Genomic DNA, 19535 nt, shown 5'->3' on the forward strand with positions numbered 1-19535 from the left:
CTCGCCTTCCTCGGCCATCAGCACCTGGCGGGAGGAGAGCTCATGAGAACTTTCGCCGACTAGTTCAGTCGACCCCTCCGCCCCGGTGGCCAACGGCCTGCCCTCTTGAAAAGGCAAGGGCTCAAGGTGGGCCACGAGTCGACCCTCTGCCTCGAGTAGATTGGGGAGCGGCATGCCCCTCCAGTGCTCCACGTGCCCCTCCGACAAAGAGGTGACCACCAAATCACCGGTACCGGAACAACCCGAAGCCCCCCGACACGCGGTGGCTTCAAGCTTTCCGACCTGGAGTAGCAAGTCCAGGTCCTTCTCTAACATGGAGAGGGACCCAGAGGCGTTGGCCTCCTGAAGATCAGTGGCCGATTCGCACAAGCCGAGTTGAGATCGGTTATGCAGATCCCTAGATTGGAACGAGTCCAAATCAGGGGGAATTGCCGCAACACCAGAAGAAGTCGAGGCTGGAGCGGACTCCATCTCGATCTGTGCTGCGGAAGTGTGGAGCGGCAAGTTGTCGAGCCCGTCGACGAACTTGTCGAGGTCGCTGCGGAGATCCGCAACGGGGGTTTTTAGCTTCATGTCGACGAGGAATCGCCGGAAACTGCCCGCACCATCTGCGACGCAGACCCATGAACCAAAAACGAATGTCGTGCCCTGAGAGTGAACTGACCTGATGAATTTGAACGATGCCATCGAGCTCGCCGATGGATCTTCGACGCGCACCCCTACCTGGCGCGCCAGCTGTCGGTGTTTAACCGGCTGCCCACCGAGGGATATGCCCAAGGTGGTAAGTTTTGGGTGAGGAGACGCCGAGATCAGGAACTCGAAGGTGCAAGGAACACAAGACTTAGACAGGTTCGGGCCGCACGGAGCGTAATACCCTACGTCCTGTATAGTTTGTATTGCCTTTGATGTAGAATGACCTAATGATCTTCTGTTTTGAGAGGGTCCCTGACCTCCCTTATATATCCGAGAGGTCAGAGTTACAAAGATGCTAACCAACTCCCGTCGAGGGATCACACCAGAACACATCTCGAGTAGATCCTCTCCGTGTTGGTTAGCTCTATCTCCTATTTAAACGGGATAAACAAGAGATAAACAAAATGAATAAGAGATAAGACGGGCTTAATCTCTTAAACTTCGTAACGTGCCCAGCTCGGTGGCTCCGGGTCTGACACCGCGGTGGCAGCACACTCCCCGGGAGGAGCGGCGGCAACCCTTCCCCGGGCTAGCTCCGCGACGGTGACGGCGCGCTCATTAGGGGAACAGCAGTGGGCGAGCTCCCCGACGGCGACGGCACGCTCCTTGAGGGAGTGACGGTGGACCCCCCACCCCACCCCCCGAGGTGGAGCGACATTTTGGTTTTTTCTATTTTTTATACAAAAGTTTTTCATGAAACATTTGTAAAATTTTTTATTTTTTCTGCAAAAGTTTTTTCATACTTTTTCTGCAAATGTTTCACTAAACACTTTCTTTTACAAAACATTTTGCACAAGTTTTTTTGCAAAAGTTTTTCATAAATTTTTCCCAAACTTTGGATGCAAAAGTTTTTTCTTCAATTTTTTTTCAATTTTTCTCAAAACTTTTTCTTTCAAATTTTTCCTCATCAAAGTTTTTCGCTCTCTCCAAATATTTTATTTAAAAAGTTTCTGAAATTTTTTTATCAGAAAATGACAAAAAAAATACGGTTGGAAGATCGACCGTAGGGAGCCCTCCCTGCGCTCGACCGTAAACTAGAATCCCCCCTTGAAACCTCATCTAGCCCATTCCTGGCTCTTCTCGCTTGCTACTGCTATTCACTATCCTGTACATAATCGTGAGGTTTTCCTGAAGAAAAGGAACAAACTCGCTTGTTGACCCCCAGGAGTGATTCATTGAAGGTCCAATTTCAGAGATAGAGGGGAAAAAATGGTCCTACACTTGAACAGATCCAAAGACGAGGCTTGATAACTTTTTTCCCTGGATTGGGCTAGACCACTCGCGAGAGACGAGCACCGAAGGTGTTCCGTGTCCATGTAACCGCGTACGAGTACGATTAAAGCAGCGTTTCTGCCGATCCCTTTCGCCCACACGGCACATGCCTAGGCGAACGCGCATCGTCGCCCCCACTCCTCCAGCCCAGGGTCACAGACAGTTCGGGGAGCCTGTCCTCCCTCGCCGGCGACGTCGCTTTAGCCATGCCCGGAATGGCTCACCCGGACAGGAGGCACGTGCCGCAGCGCGGTCGGTGGAGGGAAAGGCGAGACGTGAACGGCGGATCACCGGATCGGCGGCCACATGGCTGGCGCCTGGCGGAATCGATCGGGGTTCGCGGGGGCGCGCGGGTGGCCTCGGCCCCTGAACTGTGAGTCTGTGCAGAGCTCGCACGTTGCGTCCGGGGAAGAAATGGCAAGCTTGCAGGAGGCATCCCACGTAGTAGCGCCCGGGGTTTTAGCCGATGAACGCAAGGGTTTCGGGTTGAGAGGCGAGCAGATCACGAGTGAGGCCGGGGCCAGCTCTGGAGCACTGCCCGGTGCCCCCCAAAATTGTTGCTGCTGAAAACACCGGAAGTGAATGCTGCGGGCAAAGGGGCACGTTGCCCCCCACTGGTGCCTCGGTGTTTCTGGTATGCTTAACACTTCACACCCTGCCCTGCAGGGTGCACACGGGGAAAGAAGCCATTGCTCCACTTTGCAATGGGACTCGCCGCCTCATTGGAGTTGCTTGGCACATGGCAGCTCGCAGCAAGACCTGTATGTGCTAGCAAGTGCAATTGTGCAGAGGAGCGCTTGTCAGAAAAAAAGAAAAAGAAGAAACATGGGTCAGATGCCTAAAACATTAAATTCATCCCATCCAACTGGTGATCACCAAGGTTTCTCCTAAACTAAGGTAGCTCATGGGCAGCAGAATTACAGACCCTGCTGGAATCATGCATCCATCGGTGATGCATCACCCTCTCATCTCTGTATTGCTTAGACGACACGCTGCGCATCTGATTCAGTGACGAGAAAATCAATACCCAGACAGTGGAATTGCGCCACTTCGATATTGAATGGGTTGCCTGGCAGCTAACAGCAAAATCTGGAACAGTGCATCGTGCCATAGATCCTTCTATTCTATTTCTTTTTTGGATCTCGGAAACCATGAGAGTATGCGACCCAATAAAATGTTAGTCCACTGAATTCAAACTGGGCTTCTGTACTGTAGGTGGGCTGAATTTGAATCAATAGGCCACTCCTCTCGATCTAGCCGAAGCCTAGACTGGAAACACATCTGGACTCGACGTCAATAGGCCACTCCTCGATCTAGCCCAGACTGGAAACGCATTTGGACCAATGTTCATGACAATAATAAGGAAAAACATATGACTGGGCTGCCGCTGGTTTGAAGCGCCGCGACTATGCATCGCCCGTGTTATGCCATCGCCTGAAGAGAAATTATCTCAAGAATTTATCTCAATTCAACCCAACGCAGCGGCCCAACAGCTCCTCCTCCTCCTCCATCGCGCTTGCAAGCTGCTCCTCTTCCTTCTTCCTCGCGCTCGCGAGCTCCTCCTCTTCTTCCTAGCGCTTGCGAGTTGGGTTCGGATCTTCGGTTTTGGGGTTTCGGGGTCAGGGTTGAGGTCGGTGTTGCTCCCCAACTAATGAGGAGGGATCTTGGGCGGCGGCGGACCAACAGTGGCGACGGGTTATTATGGACAGGGTGGCACCGCCGGCCACGGGTGGCGAGGGATATCCGGTGGGCGGGGTAGGCAGCGGGGGAGTGTGGTAAGATTCGCCGGTGGTGGAGCTGGTGGCGGCAGATTTGGCGGCGCTATGGCGGTGGGAGCCGTTGGAGACGAGGAGGGTGGCGGCGCGGCCTCACGGAGATGGGGAGGGCGCGGGGATGACGAAGTGCTTGCTAGGGCGGGGATAAGAGGCCGGCCGCGGATCCAGAGCCGCCTAGATGAGGATTGTGGGAGGCGCGGGGGCGGGGAAGGGGAAGGCGAGGAAGGAGAAGGGGATTTCGTGGGGCGTTGATCGCTTTTCATGGGCTGTCTTTCAGACGATGGAAATCATTTCCAGAAGCTGAAGTGATGTCTAGCTTCGTCCGGTTTGAAGGAAGAATGACGCGCGACGGGCAACAGCCTCTCCGACTCCGACTCGACAGAGGCATTAACACTGCTTTTATTTCCTTTTCTTTTACAAAACGCATACACATAGGAGTAATTATCAAGAAAAAAAGACGCACATGCTTCAAAAAAGATTTACCATTGGCGTCGGCGCCAGTTAAGATCATAAACACGATACAGAGGCAGTACAAGTTAGCAGCATCCTACAAGAACCCCAGGGACTTCCATATCCGCTGGCCTGTTCGTCCTGCGAGCATGGAAGCATGGGCGGCAGCCAGCACCGCCGGAGAGTTATGGGAGCCAGCCGATGGATCCACAGTCACCGACTATTACTGCTGCCCAGGAAGAGGCAGAGCGCGCAGGGTTTTCCAGGGATCATAGTAACTTCCGAACCCCTGTCGGCCGCTTCCAGCAATCTCCTTCTGTTCCCCTGTTGCCATCCTGCTGCACCGCAGTGAATGCCACTGGGCATCTGTGCTGCTTGCCTGCTGATGTGATGTGCTCTGTGCCAGCGGCTGCGCAGCGGAGGCATAAATTCCATGCGGGGATAACGTGTCTGCAGGCCGCAGCATTGTTCTCCCAGGGGCGCGCTAGCGAATTCCTGCTCCCCTGCATTCTGAAGTCAAGTGTCTTGATTGCATAGTGCAGGGCATCAATTGGATCTTCAGAGTTGTTATGCTGTGGTATTCAGAATTTTGTGCACTTTCTTTCTTGGATACTAGATACGTGAAAGAAGAATGATCAGAAAAACAGTAATTTCCTGAAGAAGAATTCAACCAGCCAAAGGAAAGCTGATGGATCCCTTCCTCACCCGCGACCACGTGTCCTCGCTTGCAACCACTTCCCCGGCGGCGGACCACGTGTTCAATGACCTCGTGACAGCGTACCAATCAGCAAAAAACACCCCTAGAGTCAAATTTCCTTAACCCGGATGTAACTCGACTTGGAAAAGGAACTAGGAGCCTGACGAACCGGAGGCGGAGCAGTCGCCGGAAAGATTTCGTCCCTGATGCGACCGGCGACCGACAGCGACGCCGATCGCGTAGGCCACGGCGCCCACCGCACCAGTCTTACCGCACAGTCACGCCGGCCGGGGCTGCTTCCTCGCGCAGGCGCGTCTTCTGCGCCTTTCAGCATGGGTCAGGCAACAGCGACGGAGCCGAGCAGCGGCGATGGGTGACGCGAGAGTTCCTGTGCCATGGACGCCCACGCTGCGCTCCCCCTCCCCTCGGATAAGCTCTGGCCGTGCCCGGGGCAGCTGCTCGATTGTCCATCTCGTAGGCCCGTAGCCTCTCGGACAAGGAAATCTCGCATATCTTTAGCCCGAAGCAATCATCGCCGCCGAATAGCCCGAGTAGGGTCGGGGAGATCGGCATTAGTCAATCTGAAACGACGCCCCGCACAGATTCGGCGTCGTGTTCGGTTCTTGGATTACGCATCATGTCTGTGCCATTCAATCAGAGAGACGAACTAGCTAACCCCGAGCAGCTGAATTTTCTCGCCAATACTCTTTAATCCAAATATTTATACTAATTTTTTAAAGTAGAATTTTATTTTTTTAAATAGCATAATATGTGAACAAAAGATTGGAGGTCCATTTAAAGTCACCTATTTGCACACCTAACCAATATGATGCACTGCACGGGAAACTGCACGGGGACCCGGGGAATTGGAGAAGCAGCAGCGGGAGAATTGGGTAACGGCAGGTACGTGACAAATCGATTTGTCCATGATGCAACCAACGGCGGACATGGTAGAGTAGGGTAGGTCGTGGCACGCCGCGGAGGCGTCTGTTCATCGCACGTGTGACTAGCCGCTATATCATTACATATTTCCGCTGGAGATAATAATATTTCAAAATATTCTAAAATAAGATAAAAATATTCTAAAATATTATTATCTCCAATCTTTTATTTTATTCTTTAATATTGATTATCTCCGGTGAATATGTGCGATAATACGAGGATTAGCCGCACATATGAATACACATCCGACGGCGGCCGCGGGCGCGGTGCGTTCGGTGAAGGGTGACGCACGCAGCCCGTCGGTAGGGCCCAGCGCCCAAGCAAGCTTCGCTCTATGTGCGTCATCAGGCCGCCAGGGGTCGGAGGAGCGTAGCCGCCGGCCGCTATCTGCCAGCTTCCTGGACGGCCACGATTCCGGATTCAGTTGCCCGTCGACATCGCGACCCCGTGACCTCGATGCAATTTTCTTCGGTGGGACTTTGGGAGTGCAATGACTTGGTCGTCAATCCAACCGAACCGCATGGCCCAATGGCAGTGCAGAGCATCGGCACTCGCCGGTCAATTTACGACGACTCCTGAGGTACGGTTGCGATACGTCGATGCCCCCGCCCCCGAGTCCCCGACCATAAAATCAGCTCAGAAAAAACGGCGTCGTCGCGTGCGACCGCCACGCGCGCCTCGCCGTCGCCGCCGCGGCAACCAGGCCCGGACGACCGGGACGGCGGCGCACTGGCTGGACACCGGGTTCCGCCGGGATCGCCATCGCCTGCAACTCCATTAGCAGTGTCAGGGCGACGCACGGGACGGCAGGACTGGCCAGGCTCGATCGCGTGGCCGGGCACGCGACGCGACATGGCGCGGCGCGGCGTTCGGCGGCGCACGGCACGGGACGGGATCGGAGCACGTACGTAATAATGCCAGGAGCGAGGAGGCCATGCCGAGCCAACGGGGAGGCGTATCGGGGTGCAGAGAAGCAAACGTACGTAACGGGCCGGCCAGCTGCTAGCAAGTGGCGTCGCCGTCAGCACGAACTCCCCGGAGAGCGAGAGGCGTGTACGGGCGGGGGGCGCCCCCACCCGAAATTAACAAACCAACCACTAACCAGAAGGTCGTGCGCACCACTGGTCGATCATCCCATCCCCGGCCACGCTCGCCTCTGCTGATAGACAGCCAGGCCATCGGCTTTGACCGTTCTTCCTCCAACACTTCGTCTTGCCGAAACATGCATGCATTCATGATTCATCCAGGAGAACTGATACTAGTAGTATGGTTCAACGTTTAAGAGCGAGGAAAAAAGAAATTAACATTGCGATTAATTCCATTGCAGCGACAATGATCCACTCGGGAAGTGAAGACACGACACACGCAGAGGTTAGCTTTCTTACACGCGGCCTGTGCAGCCAAATCAAGGAAGACGAGGAGGAGGAGGAAGAAGTTACAGTGGGGGAGAGGCAGTGGAGCAAGGAGATGGGGTAGTGGACGTAGTTCGTGGATGGCCGTCGTCGTTAGGAAGCAATTCACCACGGCTTAATCTAGGGGATCGCGGTAGGTAATAACTAGACCGGCAAGCTAGGGTAGGTACATGGACGGGTCCTGGACGTCCGTCCAGCAGCTCCCGGCGCTCCAGTACGCCGCCGCCGGCGCGTCGCCGAGGTCGAACATCCCGGACGCGTCCAGGGACGCGAACGGGGCCATGTCGGCGGAGGCCGAGGAGGGCGCCTCGGGTGGCGCCGCCTGCCCCGCGAGCTGCAGCGCCGAGGCGGCGGCCGATTCCTCCTTGGGCTGCGGCGCGAAGGTGAACACCGGGATCGGCGGCGGCGGGGGAGGCGCGAAGAGGGACGCCAGCGCCGCGGCCTGGTCGGCGAATATCGGCGCCGGCGGCGCCACGTCGACCGTCGAGAAGGGGTTCGCGTGGTGGCTCGTGAGGGAGGCGATGTTGTTCGACGACGGCGTGGTCGGGGTTGGGGCCGGGGCCGTCGTCGTGGCGGCCGTGGGGCTGCCACTGTTGGAGCGCGGCGAGGACGCCGAGGCGCGGCGCGGGTTCTTGGTGTCCGCAGCCGACGTGGGGGTCGACGGCGCGGAGGAGGCGGACGTGGACGACGACGACGACGAACGCTTGGCCTTGCGGCAGCCGCCGCCCACGGGGACGTTCCGGAGGACGCCGCCCTTGGTCCAGTACCGGCGGCAGCTCTTGCAGAAGTGGCGCGGCTGCGACAGGTTGTAGTTGTTGTAGTAGCAGAACTTGGTGTTGGTGGACTCGCACCGCGGGCACTTGACCGCCTCGGGCGCCGCGGACGCCGGCGACACCCCGCCGCACCGCGCCCCGGGGCCCTGCTGCGCCTGCGCGCGCCGGAGGTCCGCCGCCGCGGCCCCGCCGAACAGCCGCCCCGCCAGGCCCGGGATGGACTGGAACTCCTGCATGCTGGCGGCAAGCGGTGTTGGTCTCCTCTGCGACGACGTGCTAGGATATCCCCGCCTGGCTGCTGGCTCAGCCTCAGCTCACTGGGTGTGTGTTTGCCGAGGACGCGGGAGCGCGGCAAGAGCTAGCTCCACCCGCTCGGCATCGCCTCTGCATCACACACGGATCGCGGGTAAATATCTACCCTTCACCCTCGTCCTATCTGCCGTCCTGCATAACGAAGTTACGAGACTGCCCCTGAACTTTTTTATGACCGAATTGACCCCACTGTTGCTCATCGTGTATGTGCAGGTGTGTGCTCGATCGGCGATCAAGCTGTCCTGCATGCATTGATAACTACGATGCCACTGGATTAGTGCTCAGATCATTAGTAGTAGCATCTTGCGTGCTGATTTTTCATTATAGGCCGTTTGAATTCTCTTATTTTGGAGGAATAAAAATCTATTTAATAAATTAGACTATTTATTTGGAATTTGATATCCCACCATTTTCCAACCACTTTTCAAAATTTAGATATAAGCCTATTCTAAATACATAGAGTGAGAGATAAAAATTGATTCTATACACCACCAAGCTATGTTTCTATTTCGTAACTTATTCCGTAACTTATAAAACGCTCTTTGGCTCACTTCTCTACAGTAGAAATATAGCATATAAATATCTCCTCGTATGACCAACAATAATATACAAATATATTTTGTATATAATTATATTAGCTTAATAGATTTGTATCTAAATTATTCGTCTCCTAATCTGCATCCTTCGATTCGAAACAGAGTACTTTGTGATCTGCGCAATGTGCGCACGGCGACTTTCGGGGGATAAGGCCACGAGGGCTTGCAGGTACTGGTTCGACACGCTGGCCGGAAGGGGCAAGGGCGCGCCGTGGACGAAGCGGCGCCTCTTGTTTCGGGTTGACGTTCCGGGCTTTCTTTCGAGATGGGCACGTCGAACCAACCGCTTGGCCTTCCGTTTCTGAGCGCCGGCTGTCACCATACGCTGGCAGGACATTCTTAACGAACGAATCTGAATCGACCTACCCGGGAGATCGCTGTGCCAGCCCCGGCATGCTGCTGCATGTGCCTGTAGCCTCATGTACTGCGTCGATCGGCGTCCCAGGCTGATCTCTGTCGAGGCGAGTTACCAACCGGTGAGGGCACCCGCAGGCCGGCCGGGGATCCAAAGAAGTGGCCTCGGGTTACAAGCGGCGAGCCGAGACACGGGCTGTGGAGAGATCGATGTTGTCCGCAGGGCGCGGCAACAAGAAGACTAGAAGAGCAAGCAGTGTCCGTGGCCCATCGGTCCGCTGAACAGTCGTCGCCCGAGATCGAGTCGCCGTCAGGGTCGCAGGACCTCGCAAGGCGGCGACGGCACGCCGGCCGTGTTAGCGCCCCGCGCTCCGGAAGCGACCGATCGAGGCGACCGCCAGAGCGCGACGACGGCGACGAGGACGCGCCGCGGGTCACCCGCTCAGTAAAGGCAACCACACCCGCCGGCCGCCGGTTGGGTCAGTCGTTGCGTCCGGCACGTCGCGCTCCGCTGGGCTGGGCTGGCCGCACACGCACGCGGCCGTGGTGATGCCCTGGCCAGGATGGGACTGGGCGCGCCTTGCCCGGATTAGTAATTGCGGCGTTGCCGAATCGAGAGCCCATCACGCTCGCACGCCGTGGAGACGGGTGCGCTAGCTAGCTAGTATACCTTGCTGCGCGCGTCACGGCCGGCTCGGATTGGCCACCGGTGCCATGGCGTGCTCTTCGACATCGCTGGTGGTAGTATCAGTTACGGAGGAGGATGCGCCCGGGGCCGGGGGGTTGTGGGAGCCACGGCGCCGAGGGCTCGCGCCGTGCGCTTCGGTGTCCACCCGCGCACGGCACACGTACGCCCCCGCCCGTCGCGTCGCGCCTTCAAGGCGGTGGCGGCAGGCGGGTGCGATCGTTTTCACCCGCCTAACCCCAGCCGGGGCCAGTCCGGCTCCTACCCCGTCGCCGTGCCGCGCGCGGGCTCACGTACACCGTCGCACGCACGAGCGAATGGCGGCCGTCTGTGTCTTGCCGGGTAGCTAGGGTAGGAGTATCAGATCAGGGTACGTGTGGCCTTGTCTACACTAGGGACGCGCACCTGTACTTCGTTTTAAGTCTGCCCTGCATGGCATTCGTACCTGATCGCTGTATGCGTCCCAGCGTACGTGTGTACGCTAATCTGGCAGGTTACCGAAACAAGTGCCCAATGCTTTCTCTTTCAGCCAAAATTCGCTCAAATCAGCCAAGTGTCAAAATTCCAGTTACCCAGGTTGAGCTTACCATATCCAGAGGCGTGTGTCTGGCGGCGAGTAGGAACTGTCGCAGCTTCCTCTGCCCGGCCCGTGCACTGCGCAGACGAACAGGCGTACAGAGACGTGCAGGACAGTCCGGTCGGATCGGCGGGTCCATTGCCCCGGGCACCACCGGCGGTGCTCGCGTCAGGAGCACGGCCGCGCTCGGCGTTCCTGCCGCGCACGCTGCACGTCCGTGCTTCCGCCGCGCTGCGCGGTGCACTATTCGTCGTCCCCGTCCAAAGGGCCGAAGCGACTGCAGCGCCACAGTGCGCCGGCACGTCTCCTCGCCGTGGCCCCGCCCTGGCATGCGCCCATGACATAGGTCTGCAGGAGCAGGAAGACTGCGCTGCACTTGCCTTGCTCGATCGTACGTGCAAAGTGCGTGCGCGTACTGCCATGGCCTCCACTGTGCGCCGGGCCAGGGGTGGCCACGCCATCGACCGGCCCGGCCGGCGTCGCCGGACACGGACAGCGCCGTGGCGGCAGGCACGCCGGCCGCCCGGGGACCCACCGCGCGCGGCCGCCGACGTACGCGAGCTCCCGCGGCCCCACCTCGCGTCTTCTAAGTTCTAACGTACAGTACCAGCCAGCACCATCCGATACGGATGGTAATCATGCGTGCCCCGGCCCTGCCACCGCGCCGGACAGTGCCACGCGACGGGGCAGCAACTTGGCAGACAAGGATGCCGATGAGGCGACGGATTAGGCAGTGGCTTTGCGTCCGCTGATTGGTTTACGGGTGGTTAGCATGTAGCTTTGGGTGGGAGTCCGGCCGGCGTGATCGAGCACCGGCAGGACGATGGATGACCCCGGGCGCCACGTGCCCGGTTGTCGACGGGTCCCGGTCGCGTTTACTCCTACGATCCGAGCCCCGACGTCTCATGTTGGGCTCCGATCTGACTAAACGTCATGGGCCAGAGCAGGGCTGGGTGCCTTGTGATCAAGATCGGATGGATGGTCGACGCAACAGGTCTTCTTCTCTGATCTAGTAGGAAACACCATCGAAACGCCGACTGGAATGCAGTGTTTGTATTGTTTGGTCACATTGAACAGCTAGCTAGCTACGTACCACCGGCCGGTACCTGTCCATCGATCGATCTGTCGTGGCAGCAGACGGATCCGGCCATGGATCCAGCGCTGTTTAAGCAACGAGTCCAAGCTAGATGAGTAGAGGAAGTAGGCTTAATGACTGCTGGGTGAAACTGTGATCGGGCCTGCCTGACGGACGGCCAGTCGATGAACCAGCACAGCAGCGCCGCCCACGCCTAACAGGCTACGCCCTAGTAGAGAGATGGACGGAGCAAGTGATGAGGACCAAGTCGCGTCGCACAGTACTTTTGCCTATTTCTTCTGACGATTATGTATGTGCCGACTTGAATCGGTCTAGCCCCAAGTCGCCACTAGACTGTACCACCGTTCCGGTCGATCGGAGGACGTCACGTTGGCTGCCGACCTGACCTGACTCGAGAGAAAAAGAGATAAGAGGTGCCGGCCGGACGCCGCGGCGCGCTCTGACGTACGGCATGGGCTGCCCGTTGGCATCGCGAACTAGAGCAACGGCGAGGGTTAGGAGGGGTAGACGGCTAGCTAGGGCGAGCCGCGAGCGGGACAGCATGACAGGAAGGTGACAGCAGCCGCGGCAGGGCGCGCCGGGGTATCCCCACCCCTAGCCGTTGCTTTCGGCGATCCCCGCGACATGGATCGGCGCTGTGGCCTGCGGGGATGGACGAAAGCGACGCCACGCCACGGCGCAGCACGGCGCTACAGCACGCGCCCAGGGCCAGGCCGGCCGTCCCCTCCGCCAATCCCTCCCGACTGTGCACTGCACGCGCGAGCACGTACGGCGGCCGCAACACGCACAGTTCTTCCTCCGTCCTCCCCTTTTCATGCGCTCTCAGTTAATCGATGCCGTTATTAATTAGCAGCAGCTAGCAGGTGACGGTTCAGCTCTGCCTCTGCCTCCCTGCTCGAGGCGGCGCAGCGCACGGTGGTCGGGAGGAGAGCGACGGCGGCGGCGGTGCTCAGATTCCGAACGGCAGCGCCGCGCCGGTCCATGTGCCGCCGGAGCTGTCCCCCGCCTAACGAGCTCCCCGTTCCGGGGAGGCCTTAATGCTTGGCTCCCGACGGCACCACGACGGGGATTGCCCATCCCCGACGCGGTGACGGTATTCCCGGCCCGCCCCGGCAGCCCGGTCCCTCTCGCGCCACCCTGGTTGGATACCCAAAGATACCTGCCCATTTAAACTCGCCATTGACTGGCTCTCTCGCACACACACTTCGTTCTCACTCACTGTACGTCCACTCTTGCCCGTACGCACCCGTAGTACAGCTATATACTGTGCGTCAACTAGCAGGTGCATCACGCGCGCGACGACGCGTATCGATCAGCCACCGTGCTGGCATGAACCGTGAAGGGCGGAGGCGGAGGTCACAGGCGGCCGGTGAGGTCCCGAGGATCGGGACGGCGGCGAGGGGATAAGGGTGACGGAGGCCTTTAGGGATTCAATGGCTGCTCACGCATGGGGCCACCATCTACCAAACCTAGCGCGGTAGCGTGAGTGCTCGCTTCGATCCCTGTGGTCGTGCACAGTCCACAGCTGCAACAGTTTTGAGCCTGCGTGTGTGCATGCCAACCGGGGGGGCCGTGCTGGAGGGGAGCAGGGGCAGTTCAGGGCTTCATGGTTACAGTCCAGCACTGCAGGTACGGCGTGGCGATCGATCAGGGTCTGGAATTATGCCCGTGGCGACAGGGCAGTGATTACTGACAGGCAACCGGCAGACTGGATTGGATGGTGACGAGGATTACCAGACTGAGACGAGCTAATTAGCTAGCCCTGGAGGCTCTGCGTTGCGGCTGTGCGCGAGCCACCGGGCGGGCACATCCCTGGCGCCCAGGGATTTGTCCTCCCCTCCGCCCGCCGAGCGAGTCCATGTCGCCAGCGGAGGCAAGTGCATAGCCGCGTAGGGCGTATCTATCTTGAACTCTAGTCAATGCAAGGCGACGGCGAGGGCGCTGTGAAGAACTGACAAGTGCCGGGCGATAGAGATGACCGGCGCTTGGACGCTTCCGGCGACCCTAGCTATAGCTAATAGCTAGAGCTAGAGCTAGAGAGTGGCGGCCTGGCGGGCGGTAGGCGCCGCCCCCTGCCCCCCTCTCGTCGTCAGGCTAGCCAGCCGAGATCCTGAAGATCTAGCCGGCCATGGCCATGCCGTGGTCTGAAGCCAGAACAGTGGCCCGGATAGTGGAGGCACTCGCGCCTGGCCGGCCGACCGGCCGACCCGGCGAGTGGACGCGCAACAGGGGGACGGACAATCGGACAAGGAGTTCGCCGGAATCCTGACGCGAACACGCGGCCTGCACGCTTGGTGAGTTCGTGAATCGTATGCGTGATGATGGGATGCGCGGGTGCAGAGCGCGGAACAGGCGTGAGCATGGATTTCGCCCTTGTGGCGTTGCGCTGATGTCTGATTCCGGAGCATCGGAACCGGAATTCGTGGGCGCATGTGTAGGCTTCTGTCGAGACAGAATCCGGTGCTGACAAGTGACCTTATCTTTGGCTCTCCCGGTGATGGAGAAAGCTTCTGAATGCGGCCAATCTGAAAAGGCACGCGTATGCAACTATATCCGTGAGAGAAAAAAATTGCTTGAATAGAACCAAGCAACTTGTAATATGGTGGACCTGCTGTCCTATCCGGCTATCCTGCACTCACGCAAGTCGCGCTCATGGATCGCAAGTGCAGTCGTCGTTTAGTGGCCTACTAAGGCCCACCCAAGTGCAGCCGTCGCCTCTATTCTTCAGTTTGCTGCGCAGCCCATAAATACGATCAGCCCGCCAAGCCATTCCACAGGGGCGGCCCGTGAAATGCACGGGAGGGCCCATTTTACGCACGGCCCAATCTTGCGAGCGACTGATTTGATTTCGCCGTGTCTGTTTTCTGCGGGCCGTCATCTCTCAGCTCATCATCATCGTATTACGCAGCCACAAAAAAGGCCCATGACACCGACGGACAAAAAGGCCCTAACTCATTTCGTTTACAACTTACAAACTGACCACCCACCCCACTTCCTCCCGAAATCATTTTTGCACCCCCCCCCCCTTCCCTGGTCCTCGCCTGGCACCGTGGTACCCGTTGGGTACGCCGCGCAAAGACTGCACTGCACAATCCGATTCGGCGTCACAGTATCATCGCGCGCTCTCTCTCTCTCTAAAGAAAGCCGGGCCAGCTGTATCGTTTTTTATGCCCCAACCGTTCTTCAAGTACCAGATGTGTGGTATCTTAACTCACTTATTACTAACTTACACCGTCACACTCACGCGCGCGCACACATGCTGCACGTGAGCTAGACCTACAATCTATATCTAGGAAGGCAGGAACTTCACCTGGTTGACAAGTATCCAAAGTCACCAGGCTTTGCACGTAACGGGTACATCATCCTGACCATTGTGGAACATCGCATGAGGTAACTGTAGTACGCACTTGCAGGAGAAACTGGACAAAAACCCCGGTGAAAAATCGTGAGTCGAGCAGCAACATTATGAATGCTTTGATCCTGCGCATCCTAAGCATTCTTCTTTTTTTTTTTCAAAAACAAAGAGCAAGCAACATTATGAATCGTAAGTAGCAGCTACAAGGATAAGAAGATGCTGTATCTTTCCATCTTCTCAATGGTGAAGTCAATTGAGGCTGCCTTCCAAACCAATGCGCTTTGAACCAGTCAACTGAGGGCACAGTGACCTGCACTCCTACCTGTTCGTGCACGCGGGAATGGATGGAATCGCTTCGGCCTCAACCCACCCAAATTAAATCGCTGGCTGTCACGTCAAAACAGTGATGAAGCAACCATCCATCCCCCGTCATCATTCTCTTGCACGGACACCACGTTTCATGATTTGGTTCGAATGAACCCTTATTTTTTTCGAGAAATTATCCCAGCAAACAAGGGTGGTTCTTGCAAAAATACCTGCCTATCTTTCCATTTGGAAGCAATCAATACCCCTCGACTAAATAGCGCTAAAACACTTCCCCTCCCGTCGCGCACCGACGTCAACGGGGACGTGTCACCGGCGGCGGTGAGAAGACCCCAGAACCTTCCAGATTTTTCTTCCCTCCCTCCGGCCGGAATGGATCTCTGGACGAGGGCGCGGGCGTTCGCCGGCGAGGCGGCGAAGCGGTCGCAGGAGCTGTCCGCGGAGGCGGCCAAGCGCTCCTCGGCGCTGGTCTCGGAGACGGCGAAGAAGTCCAAGGAGATCTTCTCCGAGACCGCCTCCAAGTCGCTGGAGATCGCCGCGGAGGCCACCAAGCAGGCCGACCTCCTCGCCGGCCAGATCAAGCACCTCGCCTCCGACCTCCCCGTGCCCTCGATCCCGCCCATCCCCGCGATCCCGCCAATCCCCTCCGGCACCGCGGCGGAGCCCGACGCCGCGGAGCTCGAGCGCTACGGGATCACCGACGACCTCCGCGAGTTCGTCAAGGGCATGACCATAAGCACTTTCCGCGACTTCCCCCTGCAAGGTGCGGCGTTTTCCATTGGGTGGGTTTAGAGAATTCGAGGCACTCAAGCATCTGATCGGGTTTCTGGTCCTGTAGATGAGCCGGAGATGTCAGATGTGCCCACAGTGTCGAATGTGCGTCAGGATCTGAACGAGTGGCAGGCCAAGCACGCCACACTAGTCCTCTCGGCGGTCAAGGTTTTGTCATCATCAACTAATTTTCATTCACTAAACAATGCTTGATGCATTTGTTTCCGTGGGGATTCAGTATGTGCTGGGGTTGATAGATTAGTGATCAATCCAAGTATGAAAGGGTAATATAGTATAAGATTTGCTAGTATGATTAGGTGTGCGTATATTGACTATTAGATCATAAATGTTGTAGAATGCTGTGCTTATAGCATTGGGACGTATGGAGTAACCGAACTGCACATTTCATTTGCGACAGTAATATATTGACAAACCGCCATTTATATTCCCCCTTTGGATGAAGAAATGAAGTTGAACATAACTGGGTATGTTGGAAAACAAAAGGTGTTAACATGATTATATGTAAAATTGGGATCTACAGATATCCTATACATACATTTACATGTTTGTGGTCAACTGCCAAGAGATAAAATATTATTAACCATGAAATTAGGCTCTTCAATAGTGAAGACTGAAGACATAAAAATGTGTAGGCTCATCCGAAGGTTGTTCGTGTAGATGTTTGTGGAATTTAGATCTATCCCAGAGCATCAGCATACAATTATGGTTGTGCTTAGAATCTGCAGGGAGTTGTAACTTGGGATATACTGGGTTAAGTAACTTGTGTTAAACGTGTGCTGTCTAAATTTTTGGTAGTTACCATTTTCATACTGAATTGAGCTGGCTTCTTAGTTCTTATCTAGTAAGATGTCTAAAAGGATTGATTTTGGCCACCAGTCTCATCACTATAACTTGACTTCTGCTCTGAACTTTTGCTATTAATATGCTTGTGTACGGGTTGTTTTTTGGTGTATGCTTGTAATGCAGATCAGCAAAGATCTCTACTCTCCGACCACCTAATGTTATATTTCTACTAATTAGTTCCATCTTAAGTTCAGGAAATATCAAAGTTCAGATATGAGCTATGTCCAAGATACATGAAAGAACGCAAATTCTGGCGGGTATATTTTTTGCTAGTAAACAGCTACACAGCCCCGTAAGTTTTCTCCCCTCTCTTTGTCAGCTACTGCTGTGTAATCTTAATATGTGTTTACTGTTTTTTTCCCAAACCTGTGCATGATGCACTATCTTTAGCAGACTGGTGAGTACTTGTCCTAATTTATATAAACCAAATGGGCTTACTTACAGGAGTTATGTTCCCTTTTTATGGACTCTTGCAGATTGAAATCGTGTACTAGATGCTGGATGGTTTCATTGTTTACTCTTCATGCCACACTTGTCCAAGGAATTTATAGAATTTTATTTGGATTGATCTAGTCATGACTTTTATTTGGTGCGTTAAAATAGATGATGACTACATGAGTTTTTTGGTTCTGCTGCTCTGGTTTTGGGTTTGATCATTTAGTTGTCTAGTTGTGCCTTCATGATAGGTGCAATGGAGCTTATATTGAATGCATTTATTATCACATTTGATAGCTTCAAATTTCACATAAATGGTTGATTTGGAAGGGCTGCTTATATTATGCCGTTATGTTAGTTATGACCTAGTTCTTCTGCACATTAACGTTTTTACCGACTTCAATATAATCTGATCAGCTTTGAGAATAAATATTTTGAGGAGCTGAAAGTGAAAGCAGAGGAAGAGAAAAAGGATTCCCAGAAGGAAGCATCCCAGTCACAGGCCTCACAAGCTACAACTGCAGAACAGAAGGACACAACAGCCCCAAGCAAGACTTCTACGTCAACGAATCCGGAACATGATCTGGATGTATTTCTGCTGGGGGATCTGGGCAGTGACGATGAGGGCCCTGGTATGCTATTCACTTACCTGGATGTATTTCTTCTCCAATTCTTACTGATGACAGTTTTTGTTTGATTGATCGTTTTCAGATGTTGGTGATGACGGGCTAGATGATGACTTTGATAAGATTGATGCTACCTCAGTAAGTACACATGTTCCCTTAGGATAGGAATTACTGTATCCACTAGCTATAACCATGATTTAGTTGCATACAAACTTTGAGAAAACACATCTATACCATCTAGAATGTGGAGTTGGAGTGTGATGTGTTGTTATTGCATTAGTGCGGTCAATATGGAGCATCGTTGTCGTTCCATGGAATGTGTACACGTTCCTTGACAAGCTATGGTGGATGACTTTGCTTGACACGTTTAGAAAAGTGAGATAACTGGTTTTGTTTGCTGCTATTTTGTTTGTGCTGACAACAATGGTGTTCACTTACTGTAGGGATTGGAAAGTGACGATGATGACAAAAACCCAGCAGCAGGAAAGGCAGAAGACGCGAAGTAGTTGCCGGAGATAAGTTGGGTCGTACGCGATGGTTTCACAATTTGAGAGATGATGACGATGATAGCGAACTTTTAGAATTCCAAATGATATTGTACATTAGTTGGTCGCACGCCATCTGTTCATTTGTTATCTCCCAATGAAGCAACGTCATCTTATTGCAACTTTCGATTTTGACCAAACTCTAGAAATCTGTACCTATGGTGTGACTCTTCTTTTCTTGTCAAGGTGATCTGCATAGGTCGATATTCTTTGTAGCCTGGTGAATTGAATTTTACCCCGTTATGCCGTCTCGCGTTCAATAAAATCCACCTACAATATGGTTTCAGTTTCTCGGAACCAGTTGCATCCGAAGCATCACGCGCTACCATTCTGATACAGATGCTTTAAAAATGCATACCCTGGCTTTCCAGTGAAACTGAATCATCGGCGCACAGTACAAAGTTTCGTTCGTACACAGTTTTTCTGTTTTTGTACTGGAGGGTCGGCCAGATCGAGCCAACCCTATTGTTTTCCACAAATTATGCCGGCCATATGTCTTGATAGCCATACAGCACCCATCAATCGAGGATGGATGTGGCATACATAGCCAACCGGCCCTTTTTGATTTCTCCCATGCCATCCCGCTCCTATTTCAACACACCGCTCGCCTCCGCTCCTCCTCGCCTCCCCGATGTGGGATTATTCCAAGCTGCTCCTGGAGATGCCGGCGCAACGCAAGCTCTGGCCTTCTGGGCCTCGTACTGGTTTTAGGATTACACGGCCTGTATAGCCCGCTTCACTGATGCGAATACAAGACACGGCCCACGATCCGCTTCATCAATCAGCACTCCATCCATGATCACTATTTTTCTTTTTATCTTTTTGGAGGAGTGCATCTATTTTCCTGAGAGCAGCGGCCCATCCATTTTTCCTCTTCTTCTTTTTTTGCGCGATGAGCTCTCGGGATGAAACGGTACGTATAGCATCAAGCTTTCCCTATTCACTCTGCCTTGTTTAACTCCTCTCTTCACAAGCTATCTG

General features: G+C 54.9%; 2 protein-coding genes and 1 non-coding gene across 3 annotated transcripts; 1 reads left to right on the top strand and 2 right to left on the bottom strand.

The window, feature by feature from the left end:
• Positions 1-7111: 7111 nt before the first annotated feature.
• LOC112898473 (dof zinc finger protein 4-like) lies at positions 7112-8406 on the bottom strand. Its single transcript, XM_025966839.1, has one exon. It carries the CDS (start codon positions 8248-8250, stop codon positions 7399-7401), a length of 852 nt encoding a protein of 283 aa, XP_025822624.1. The 5' UTR covers positions 8251-8406; the 3' UTR covers positions 7112-7398.
• Positions 8407-15565: 7159 nt separating this feature from the next.
• LOC112877672 lies at positions 15566-18769 on the top strand. The gene is made up of 6 exons (XM_025942029.1): positions 15566-16076; positions 16152-16252; positions 17143-17240; positions 17801-18015; positions 18095-18147; positions 18453-18769. Exons 1-6 carry the CDS (start codon positions 15686-15688, stop codon positions 18513-18515), a joined length of 921 nt encoding a protein of 306 aa, XP_025797814.1. The 5' UTR covers positions 15566-15685; the 3' UTR covers positions 18516-18769.
• Positions 18770-18989: 220 nt separating this feature from the next.
• LOC112879148 lies at positions 18990-19117 on the bottom strand. Its single transcript, XR_003225973.1, has one exon. It is a non-coding gene; the product is annotated as a U11 spliceosomal RNA (small nuclear RNA).
• Positions 19118-19535: the final 418 nt, after the last annotated feature.

Source organism: Panicum hallii, chromosome 1 (genome assembly GCF_002211085.1).
Source record: "Panicum hallii strain FIL2 chromosome 1, PHallii_v3.1, whole genome shotgun sequence".
Lineage (NCBI taxonomy): Eukaryota > Viridiplantae > Streptophyta > Magnoliopsida > Poales > Poaceae > Panicum > Panicum hallii.

Bases quoted from the DNA above. Each gene is read 5' to 3' on its own strand.
- LOC112898473 (XM_025966839.1), bottom strand. From the start codon at position 8,250: ATGCAGGAGTTCCAGTCCATCCCGGGCCTGGCGGGGCGGCTGTTCGGC.
- LOC112877672 (XM_025942029.1), top strand. From the start codon at position 15,686: ATGGATCTCTGGACGAGGGCGCGGGCGTTCGCCGGCGAGGCGGCGAAG. The intron at 17,241-17,800 runs GTAAGTTTTCTC...TAATCTGATCAG, and splicing joins GTAAACAGCTACACAGCCCC to CTTTGAGAATAAATATTTTG. The intron at 18,016-18,094 runs GTATGCTATTCA...GATCGTTTTCAG, and splicing joins CAGTGACGATGAGGGCCCTG to ATGTTGGTGATGACGGGCTA.